Source organism: Seriola lalandi, unplaced genomic scaffold (genome assembly GCF_002814215.2).
Source record: "Seriola lalandi dorsalis isolate HSWRI2012SDOR001 ecotype SW California unplaced genomic scaffold, Sedor1 jcf7180002054782, whole genome shotgun sequence".
Lineage (NCBI taxonomy): Eukaryota > Metazoa > Chordata > Actinopteri > Carangiformes > Carangidae > Seriola > Seriola lalandi.
Genome location: NW_019525335.1, coordinates 854,991 through 867,175, shown reverse-complemented (window position 1 = coordinate 867,175; position 12,185 = coordinate 854,991). Strand labels below are relative to the sequence as shown.

General features: G+C 37.9%; 2 protein-coding genes across 2 annotated transcripts; one reads left to right on the top strand and one right to left on the bottom strand.

The window, feature by feature from the left end:
- Positions 1 to 4,569: 4,569 nt before the first annotated feature.
- On the top strand, positions 4,570 to 6,733 carry LOC147817995 (uncharacterized). The gene is made up of 4 exons (XM_087179092.1): positions 4,570 to 4,663; positions 5,061 to 5,193; positions 5,783 to 6,018; positions 6,498 to 6,733. Exons 1-4 carry the CDS (start codon positions 4,595 to 4,597, stop codon positions 6,639 to 6,641), a joined length of 582 nt encoding a protein of 193 aa, XP_087035218.1. The 5' UTR covers positions 4,570 to 4,594; the 3' UTR covers positions 6,642 to 6,733.
- Positions 6,734 to 7,723: 990 nt separating this feature from the next.
- Positions 7,724 to 11,990, bottom strand: dctn3 (dynactin 3 (p22)). Its single transcript, XM_023425469.1, has 7 exons — positions 11,827 to 11,990; positions 10,489 to 10,573; positions 10,195 to 10,281; positions 9,916 to 9,999; positions 9,238 to 9,296; positions 9,054 to 9,113; positions 7,724 to 8,786 (listed from the first exon to the last, which is right to left on the bottom strand). The coding sequence occupies exons 1-7, from the start codon at positions 11,926 to 11,928 to the stop codon at positions 8,700 to 8,702; spliced, it is 564 nt and encodes a 187-aa protein (XP_023281237.1). The 5' UTR covers positions 11,929 to 11,990; the 3' UTR covers positions 7,724 to 8,699.
- Between the last annotated feature and the right edge of the window lie 195 nt (positions 11,991 to 12,185).

Sequence of the window (12,185 nt, the reverse complement as noted above, 5' to 3'; positions counted from 1 at the left end):
AATGACTTAACAAAAACAAAGAAAAAACAGGATTGATGGTCATTTCATTTACACATCTGCAGATACACTTTTTTCACAACATTGTATCTTCTTTTAAATAAATTAAAGCACATTTTCATAAGTCAAATGTCCAGTAATTTTGGAAACACTGATTCACTTCATATCATTTAAAACAAACAAGGACTGAGAAAATTTAAAACATCAGCAAATACAGATATTCTTTTGTTTGAATAGTAAAATAAGTGTGAGCAGTGTGTAAATATAATAATCCAAGTGAGCACTTGATTTGACAGCTGTTCATCTGCTCTTGCTTTGCATATTTTGTAATGATCTCTAAACCAGTAGGCAAATAGCACACTTTACATATCTTTATGTTTTTATTACTTGGAAGCTGGAATTGTCTGTGGTGAATATAATGAGCTCCCTGAAGATGACATTTATCTCCATCAGAGTGAGCCATAAAGTGGCTGGTACGAAGTTAGTTTATCTGAGAAGCTGGTTGTAGTCTACGTGAACCATAAACCTGATAACAGCATGTTATTTCTTAATGTGACTGTAGCAGGTCATAAGGATCTAACTCAAAAAGCAAGTTAAAGTGTTGTAATGTTTTAAGAGTAGAATGAAGTTCCAGGTAGTTTCAAGAAGTACACTTAAGTTTTTTTAAAAGCTTACATTTGAAAAATAATAATGATGTGGGCAGATGAAAAACAAGGTTTGCAGAGCCCGTAAACAGTGTCATCCACTGCAAAATACATGCACAGTATGACTGTTACCTTTGAGGATATGTTTACATTTTTCCTTTCTTAAATCTGTAGTGACCTTCTCGTATGTACATTGTACAACAGTTTTTTGGTCACTGTAATTGTTCCTCTTCTCCATTCAGGCCTTGAAGAAATCTACAGTCATTGTTCTTTGTAGAAATGCTTTCCAACGTTCTGTCAGGATTTGCGAGGTAAGTTGGACCCAAATGCAGTCAATTCATGGGAGACGGTGCAGGCAGGTTTATTCAACAAAAATCCAAACATGAACGTGACGTGAACAGACGTGAACATGACATGAACGTGAACAAACCCAGAATTAAACAGACGAACCAACACAGACAAAGGGAAGCACAAGGACTATATAGACAAGGGAGGCAAGGGTGATTGAACACAGGTGAAACACATTAGGGCGGGGCAGAGAATCACCACAGACACAGGACAAAGACAGGAAGCAAAACACTGACACAAGGAAACCAATACAAAATAAAACAGGAAGTGCAAAAAGTCCAAAACAAAACTAACAAAAGGTGTCTGCCATAGCAAACCATGACACGTTCAGCTAAAGCTAATATGCAGCTTCAGCAGACTGACTTGGTCAAGTCAGTGGGTTTCTCCCAAAGTTGCATTCGTTTTATTACTGAATTCGCTCTTGGCGTTTCCCCAGTGTTTTGTTGTAGGGTTGTGGAAAAATTAAAAAAAAAAAAAAAAAGCAGGGAATTTGGTACTCATTCAAACTCCCCTGGTGCCAGAAACTCGCAACAACCAGCTGGAACATATAGACCAGGGGTATTCAATTAAAATTCAAAGAGGTCCAGTTACATACATTACATTACATTACATTATAATCTTATATTGTCACTCAAAATAGTGCACCCTGATGTAAATAAAAAACAACATACGTACTTTTCTGTCATTTATTGTCAAATTTTAAGTGTTATATACTTTAAACATACCGATAAGTCTGAACTTGTATGGCACTTGAATGGAAAACATTACTGTAGTTGTCTTTACTGCATTTCAAGTAACTGAATTTCTTCTTCTTCTTCTAAACAAAAGACCTTTGAGCTGCCCACCTCCTATTTTAACCATGTATTAACTAGTGGCATTAAACCCAACAGGTCCTCACACATCTCTTTCTTCTCTTTGTGAAGAAATCTCACATTCACCAACAGCTGGGTATTATCTGTTACATCTCTGGGCTCATCAATGGCTAAGGAGATGCATACTGCGTTTTGAACAGCTGCATCAAGCTGTGCCAGTACATCCTCTGCTAATAGTTCGGATTTTCTGGTTGTCGTTGAAGCTGACAATGGGACTTGCTTGATTTTTTCACACATGTCGTTTTTTTGTTTCCTGTCAAGTAAAGTCTCTGCAGCCGCATTTAAGCACTCCTTCACCACTGTCCCATCGCTGAATGTTTCTTGTGTTGCGCCAAAATCCACGCAATCTTAAGTGAACACTCATCTGCACGTTGCTGGCCTGTAAATGGGTGTGTGAGGACACGGGTAGACCTGTGCTTTCAGCTAGATAATCTTACTTGCCCTCACTGCGGACATCTGCGGGTATGTTTCATTAAACGATCCGTGTTTGGTCTCATAGTGACGCTTAACGTTGCTACTTTTTATTAACGCCACAGTTTCACAGCATATGAGACACACAGGTTTAGAAGTGGCTGCAGGCAGGACGAACATGTATTGGTTCGTCCATTCATCTTTAAAAGTTCGGTTTTCACTGTCTACTTCAGACCTGGTATGGAGATGAGGAATGATACAGTAATCCAAAACTGTTCCAATGTAGGCTTAGCTTACCTATGGGCAGGTCAGAGCTGTTTTCACACAGACTTTAAAAATGTTACCTTACCCTTTAATCAGTTTCATGGTTATATTTTATTTGGATAGAGTATTTGTAACATCTCATTGATCTTTATTGAACTTTCTGACTGTTGGCAGAGAGAAGCAGACTTACCTGCAGCTCTGGAGATCAGGTGAACTAGTGTAAGCCATTGCCAAGGAATGTGGTCCTGTCAGGCTTCTGAGTGGAAGTTAATAAACCCCACCCCCGCCCTTCTCCACGCAAAAACAGTGAAAGTCAAAACTGAGAACCAGTGACACTGAAAAATAGTGAAAGCATAAAAAATAACTGTCACTGAAAAAAGATAAAAAAAGATTTTCACTGAAAAACATCATAATACAAAAATTTTAATTAAATAAGATTGTAGTTTTGGAACCCTGTTCCTTGCCCATATTGATGCCAGTGGCAATACAACTTTTTCCAACACAACTTTCCTTTTTGAATTCAGGTATTGTTTTCAATGTCAAATTTTTTTTCAGTGTCAAAATGTTACTGTCACTTTTCTAGCCTCATACACATATCAGGATGTTGGATAAAAACGTTGCAGATGCAGTTTGCATTCCAATAGAGTTCTCATTTTAATACATACATATGAGGGAGGTTTAGCTGAAACTTTATCTGAGTGGTGTGTCAGTATTCTGATTTGACTCTTGTGCACCAGATAGTGGAGAACAAAGCTTTTGCATTTCCAATGATATGACCTCTGTACCTCTGTTCAGTTAGAGTAATGTAAGTGTCTTTATCTTTAACGACTGTCTGCTGAAAGGTGCAGAATATTTAAACGTCTTTATCATTTATAATGAACCCATGAAAGTTAAATGTGTCTTTTTGTCAGACATTAAGTTAATGATAACATTTCCCTTTGGCTGTAACGTCACATTTGGGTTTTTGCAGGATTGCACCTCGAACCTCAGTGGTAACAGTCATGAAGTTGACTGTCGGTGAAATGGTCCAAGCTCCGTTTGTTTATATGTGCGTATAAGTGTGTACCGAACAGGTGTTCTCCTACTGGGCAGCAGAATAAATTCACAGGGATATACAGTGTTTCATCTGCTCAGACTTCAACTTGTCTTTTGTTGTGGTGTCATTTCAGTTTCATTTTTTCAGGTTGCCCTCTGCTTTCCTCTTGAGTTTTTTGCTGTTGCAAATTTTGCTCTTAGGCGCTGGCTTATGAGATGAAAATGGTGACCAGTAAACTACTACATTTACTGGGAGCTCCCAGCAGTGAATACGAGGAATTGCACGAATGGGAATATAAAAAAACGTGTGCTTCGTCAAACATAAGTTGATAAGTGTTATCTCCCAACTGTAGGTTGGAACATTCATATGAGCCTGGGGAACAGCCGTGGTAAATATGGGCTGGACAAAGACACATTATTATCAGATGTGTTGCTCTGAATTGTATATAAGGAGATGCCTTCCTCTGTCCCAACAGGCTTCAATCTTCTCACTGAAGAAGGTAAGACCTCCAACATGACTTGTTTGTCTTGTCTTGTTCTTGACTTTTTAAACGCCTGTACTACTGTATGTGGCAGGTGAGGGAATAAACCTAAGCCTGAATTCTAACCATGAGTGTGAACTGTCAGGATTGTACAAGAAAAATCATGCTTTTATATTCTTATGTTATTATTATATTATTATGAAGCCAGAGAATGTCCTCAGTCATGTCAATACAAGCTGAGCAGCTAAAATGCACCAGTAAACTTTTGTGTGTGTGTTATCGTTGGGGTGCAGAGGATCTCAATTGTTGTACTTACCATCTGCTTCACTCATTGGTCGGTCATGATTTATACTTCCTGTCCTTTCCTTGTTGCTGCTTTTTACTTTCTGTCCTTCCTCTGTCTCATTGCTTGGACCCTGGTATGACAAATTCCCCCAGTAGGTACAAATTCAAAGGGGATCATCTAAGCTGATGTGGTTTACATAATTATTTTTTTCATGTTTTTCTCTGTCCATCATGTCAGTTCTCCCGTGTTGCTAAAATGAGGAAGCTGATCTTGGCCGGAGTGATCCTTCAGATCACGATCATATTAACAGGGATTAATGGGCAAGTAAGTTTCTTTCATGTATTTATAGTTTATTCTACAGCTCCTACAACCTCTGCTAACAACATCAATTTATACTAACCCAGTTATACCACATTACTATTTAATAATTTAAGATGATATCTGATCATTTTTGTATTTTAAGACTTGCTTTTGTTAGAAATGCAACCAAAGATTATAAAAGTATATATAATATCAATCTGTAACACTCTATACATTTAGTAGCCCTAAAATTAAAACTGTAAAGAATACTTTTGTAAATTGATTATATAGTTATAACTGTTAAGTCACAAATTAAGTAAAAAAGCTGTTCCCCCATCACCATCAAGTCATTTGATAGTTGTATGGTTCTGTTTTGTAATTAATGTTAAGTTGGTAAAATTTATCTCTGATTTCTTCACAGTACGAGTTTGGGGATATAATTTCATTTAAAAGGGGATGTAGCTGCCTACCACTCTACAAACACTTTGCTGTTTATGTGGATAATGTGAACATAGAAGGCAAACTGCCTGGTCAGGACATTTTTCATTGCACAGGTACGTGTATTTAAACTGACAATGGAACGATACTGTATTTATTTGTATGTATGAGTTTTTGATCCTTTTCTTTGTCATATATGATATTTACTATCCTATATGATAGTAAATATCATATTCACTATCATATATGACAAAGACGAGCATCAAAAACTCATACCATTGAAATCAGAGAAGATTTTTCTTGAAAAAAAAGACTAAAACAATTATTCAAATACCAAGATAATTGCTGACAAATTTTCTGTCCATTAAGTGTAAGTGTAAAAATACACATTCCAAGAAATCCCAAACGGCCTAATTTTCATGATGACTGATATTCATGTACTTATGCGAGTCGGACTGTGGGCTAGCTGCTGAATATGATGGCAAACAAGGATTTCCTAAAATGCAGAAATGTCCTTCATGAACATATTAATGTTTTTGTCAATTTTTGCTTATGACCTTTTCATATGGGGATTATCAAGTGACAGTAGGATGAGAGGAACTTTTTTCAGTGGATGCTTCTAAAATTATTTATTCCTTCCAGCAAGTTTCTTACTAAGTTTTTCTACAGTGTTTCTAAAAGTTTTTTTTCTCACCATCACTGTAGGTCCAACAAAGTCTACGAGCAACTGTGGGTTTGGTGTCCTCGGAAATGAGATTGGCACAAAAGAGAATTACTTAGATGACAATTTCACAACAGAACTAAATAGAAGCGATTTTCATGACAGAATAATTTCACGCATCACTGAAAAAAAGAATAACTGTCGACCGTATAAGGTCCGGAGTAATAACTGTGAACACCTTGCTACCTATGTGCGCTATGGAGAAAGATTTTCACAGCAGGTACGTGGCACATTCATCACTTTGTCTGCGACTGTCTGGTCTATTTATGTTCTGGTATACATAGAATATGAAAAACAGATGTCTTCAAAAATAAATACTACATTTCATATATTGTTTCTAGTAAGTAGACTGATTGGTCTGCTTTTACTTCTATTATGAGTGTTATTAAACTGTTGTAACATTATTATTTGGACAACAGTGTAGTTAAAAAAAATATATTACCAGCCTTATATATTTATGTGATACCCTCACATTTTTTATTCTTTTGTTTTCCCCATATTTTTATCAGTACAAATGAATAAAATTAAAAATCAATAATGCAAAAAAGTCATCTTTTTGATGTATTTCTATGTGTGGAGCTAAGTAAGCTGCTAAGTTAAGCACAATACCTTATTTACAAAAACCCACAAACAATGTAAGTTTTTCTGTTTTCTCCCAGTTGTCCATATTTAACTGCATCTAATTTGTTTTGTTCTCAGCCGGGGACGATTGCTTCCTTGTTCTGCAAGCGTAATCTTGGTAGTTGTGAGAAATACAAAAAGCTGTTGAAAGAAATGGAAGAGGATGCACAAAGTCAAATAGACTGCGAAAAGTGTCCAGACAATGCTGCAGCTGCTGGTTAAGAAATGCCAACCAAGCCTGACAACCTGTGTTGCTCTCTTGTTCTGTGCTTTCTTCAAATCACAGTCTTTTAAAATAAAATACTGAGCAAGAACTGACTGTCCCCTGTTGTCCCTGATAGTTTTGGAGTGCTATATATACACAGAACACTCACCGCACACCTAAATTAGGAACACATGGACACAACCTGCCTTGTGAGTCCAGGCTGGTGGTCATTTCCAACATCTTGTGGAATCCATGACATGAAGAACTGAGGCTGTTCTGAGAGCAAAGGGAACTTTGCAGTATGAGGCTTGGGCTGGTATTTTATAGTATTGAATACGGCGACATTTCCCGCCATATGCATTATTTTTCCCCAATAATATCATATATCGCAATATTTGGACTGGACTGCATGTGTGTATGTGTGTGCTGAACTTATGGTTATGAAAACTTTGCTACCTGGATTTATGCAAAAGCAGGAAAGAAGAACACTGCAAGCTAGTAAATATGCATTTTAGTGAGGAGATTTTACGGGTCATCTTTAAAACTCATCAGCTGACCACCAGAAACAGCACGTGTCACTAAATCAACTGGGACTGACACTTCAAAGGTTGTGTATAAAGACATTCATGCCACTAGATTTCCAAAACTGGATGTCACACCAAAACAAATACTTCACTGGCCACACTTCCAGCCTCCCTTCGGCCAGCAGGAGGGACTGCCATGAACTAACACGCGCTCATGGTCAGGCTGGCTACGAATACAAAGAACAGAGAATGTTTTAAATCTAGTATATATAACCTTTAAGGATTTTAACTTCAAGTAAATCTACATACACATTTAGCAACATTTGCAATATTCCTTTGTCTCTGAACAAAACGTACTCACTCTTCAGGCACTTTCCAGTGTGACTTCCAGTGAGTAGTTAGGGAGCATTTGGAGGCTCGTTGTTTTGCTCAGGGGCACTTTGTGGCTGTAGAAACAGCACCTACAACCTGCTGGATACTAGTATGCCACCCTGCATTAACAAACATGGAGATTCCTGAATTTATCTGTGGTTTCAAACGGTTTATAGATACATAACAGACAACACACACTGAAATGGTCCAAGAAACTAGTAATAATGTTTATTGTATGAACCGCAGTCATGCTATATGTCACATCTGACACTTATTACTTGCTCTGGTAAGAATAATGAAGCTGCTTTATGTTTCTGCAACTCCTCTTGTTGGGAGGCATCCAGAGGGAAAAAACAAAAGCCTTGAAGAGGATGTGGGTGTGCGTGTGAATGAGTGAAGGGCAGGACAACTCTTGTGACCGGCTTGCAGTAGAGAAGTAGAGGTGGAATGCATTACAAGTGAAGTCAATATTAAAGCATAAAAACAATTGTCCATCACTATTGTCTGAAAATAAATAACAGCAGCATCTCTGAGCTGTCTGAGCCACATGTCACGTGATGGGAGCGAGCAAGTTCCTTCATGTGACTCAAGACTCGTATAAGACCGAGTTCCTGTACATTTTAGATTTCCACCACTCTTTACATTCCAGGTTTACTGTATGAATAGGTTTGTATGAGCGGTGCAGGATTACTGATAACATTAGTCCACAACTACAACAGACACCGAATCACATACAAACAGAAGAGCTGGTAGGTCAGTTTACCTGGTAGATCCACACATGTGCAGGTACTCTTAATAAAGGAATTGTTATTTGTATGAACATCCTTTTTCAACAATGCATAAAAATCATTTTTACGTTACATTTAAATTTATACTGAACTCCTAGATTTTTCCATTTGAAACAACTGTTTTAAGTGAGATCATTTGCCTGGGAGAGATAATTTTCTAAAACCAACAATATCATGGGATGAGGCAGTTACAGTACCAAGGTTGCATCGACAAACTGATAAGCAGTTAAAAACAAATCAGTGAAATGTTGGATTCCTTTAGTCTCATTTTGTTCTGACACATTGGGGAAGAACAAGCTACATATGGAACACTCGTCAGGTGTGAAGCTCCCACCACAGTGTAGTCTTCTTCACTGTCACCATCCTCATCAGAAGTGTGTGTTGACAGTAACTACTCCACAGGCCGGATGCCCTTGGCCTCCTCCATCTTCCTCAGGGTCTCGTCCCACTGGGTGAACTGCTTGGACAGCAGGAACATCTGCCAATCAGATTTCAAGGGTCAGTGGGTGGAGCTTTCTCAGTTCATCTTATAAAGAGGTCAGTGTCTAAATTAGGATTATAGGATCCAAAATTACAGCTGTTTAGTTTAGTTTCAGAACAGAGAAGAGCCAGACTGGTTCACAGCGGCCTCTAATATCCCCAAAAAGAGTAAAACAATAAATTTGTAATGACATGAAATCCAGTATTCCAATAGTTCTTTAACAGTTTGTGTATTATATTTTGACTTGTGGTAATAGAAGTGTACCATTTTGTTGTATTCTTCAAAAAGCTTCTTGACTTCAAGGGACTGAATCTCGGTTTGGTCCTGTAAATAAACACGGAAAACAAAAGATGAAAAAGAGAGAGAGAGAGAGAGAGAGAGAGAGAGAGAGAGAGAGAGAGAGAGAGAGAGAGGCAGACGGAGAGAGGGCGAGGAAGAAGGAGGTTACCTGCTCTTTGATGTGGATCTGTGACAGCCGCTGCAATTTGGTAGCATGTTCTGGTACGTCTGTGAACAACAGAAACACATGAGTACTGTAGTGTTTCCCCTCTATTCATCCAGCAGCAACATAACAACACTGTGTAACATCACTGAATAAAAAGGCTGGGAATTACATTCATTTTCTCACTAAAGCGTGATACAATATTGCCATGATGTTTAGATCTGAGAGTTTAACCACCGCTGAACACTGCCATATGCACCAGATGCAGAACAGGGACTGGATGGAAATCGCATCCATAGAACTGGTAATAACAGCATCACAGTTGTTTAATAGATAAAAAGTATTAGTAGTTGCTGATGAATAACATTCACTAATCATTAACATTCAATTCCTAAGATAAACTGAGTTAAATTTGCTCAACAAAATTTCATTCAGAAGAGCTCAATCCTCTTTTAGTGCTTACCTTTTGCAAATTTCATACTTTTACATAAATAAACCTTTTAGCTTTTAGGGATCTCAAGCTTTCCAACTAGGAAAGGAACATGTCACTGAATAATAAATCTGTTACTTTATTAGACACCTGAGTGAATAAGCTCCTCTCTGACTTTGCTGTGAGGGGTAAAATCACGGAGCAGATTTCCCTCTGTCCTTGATTTGCATGGTGCCCTGCCAGGTGAAACTCACCTCTGATGTAGGTGCTGTCCAACAGCGGCTGCAGGCCGTTGACCTGCTCCAGCAAAACAGCCTGGGAGAACAGAAAGTCCTCCTCTGTGCGCACAAACACACAACAGCATCATCAGATGTGAATGTTGTTAGGTCTTCGACAAAACTGCTGTTAACTTATATATTAAACAATATGCCAACACTGACAAATTTAGATGCATTAAACATGAACTACTATTTAGCCCCATATACAATAAATCCACTATAAAAGTTAACAAAAACAATCCTCCTGCTTCTTACCAGCGAGGATGAACTCCAGCTTCATAGCATCAGGTACAGTGATGTGGTCGGTGAACTGGGGGTCCAGGTACTTCAGAAGGTCCTCAACTGCACCACAGCAACAATAAACACGATCAAAGACTCACCAAACACGTTCTTAAATCTGACTACAGAAAACTTTTCTCATGTCCTTACAAAAGACGTGAATAACTGTATCATTTTGAAGTAAGAGTAACTTGATTAAATAATATATATAGTCACAGCAGGCCTGTAATCAAGGTTGACTGGGCAGATGCAATACAACATGTGACTCACTCTTCTTGTGCAGGATCTTTACTCGTTCTCTCTTGTTGGCCATGTTGGTCAGACCTGCCTGGATCCTGGCCAAAGGCTCTGCACACTGCAGGACAGAGGACAAGGATTTGATTTAATATCAGTGAATACCAAGGATACTGAAAGGTGTCTGAGTAGCCTTTTTTGTGCAATATATGCTATTATGCCTAACATAGTACAAAAACACAAGTTCAAGTGGGAGAGGAACTACAGTTTGTAGTAACACCATTTGAACTTTCCCCTTTGATTTACAGCCTGTTATCCCCTTGTGAATGCTCAAAGGAACATGGAAATTTGCTGTATGCAGGATAAACATGGCAAACATTTGCTTATGCATACTTGCACAACTGTATTTTTGGTCTCATTCTGAGTACAACTGGATTGAAAATGTTTTTTAGTTTGGAAAAAAAAAACATTCATGCTTGTCATTTAAACTTCAACCAGCTTGCAGAAACATAAAAACACTACATAAGTAGGACATTGTGGCACAAACTCTCCATTCCCGGGAATACAAATACCACACAGCAAATCCACTTCAATGATCCTTTGTAAGCTAAAAGTGTTTCTCATCATATGACACTCTGATGAGACGCCCCACTCAGTGGTTTAGGAGGACCACAAAATATTCTTAGCTAATCCGCTACAAAATATGCACACTGACTATTATTAAAGCAGAGCTGCAGGTTGATGAATGTTTTTTTCCCAAAATTCCCGGACACAAGTGAATTTAGTTAATTTCAATGAGATGTAAAACTTGATTGAGATGTTAAAAAAATCATAGTAAACATCATCTTTATGTTCAGTAGAGACTATGCCATCCACCGCATTTTTCAGTTATTCACTTATTCGTTCTGCCTGTAATATATCTCAAGTATGTAAAAACAAGTTCCCAAAACCCTCTTTAATTTTTAACTTGATTTCTAACTTTTGTATGACTACATAAATATTCGGCAGCAACATCAAACATAATTTGATTTGAAGTAAATGAGCTAAAACATTTTGATTTCAGCATTGTTGATTACTGGGAGGCTAAAAAACACAATGACACCGCTTGTTATATCTGACATCTGCTGTAAATAGCTGATCTAGCGACTGTTTAGCTGGCAAATATCGTGTTTCAGTTTTTAATCGTCTTACAGTTGTCACAGTTTCTACTAAATTATATCGAGTAGTCGCCTTAGAGCTAATGTGCATAACATAAAAAGGGCGTTCACTTATTCCCAGTGACAGAGCTATCGTTAGCTCTGCTAGGCTAGCAGCTAGCTAGTTTCTTTATAAGCGCCCTCCCTCTCGTCAAAAATTAGCATTATTCTGGCGAACCTTGACGGGTTTTCCACTTTTGTTTCTTCTCTCGCCGTATATACGACTCTCCAGCGCCTGAAGACGCATTTCCAGGTTATCCGTCTCCAGTTTCTGCTCCATTCTTGACTCTGCTAATGAAAACAACAGAAGCTAAACAGTCTCCTCATTGACGTAAATCTACAAGAGGCGGCGTCGCGTATGATGACGCGTCAGCAATCGGTTTAGAAATACGCTTATTTTTGTGAAAAAAAATATTATATTATATTATTATATACATTATAGACATATGTTTTTAAACTAAATTTTGTCATTGATAAATACGTGTCAATAATTTTTTCCAAAATTGCTGGTTTAAACATGTTTCTCGTGCCGTCGCT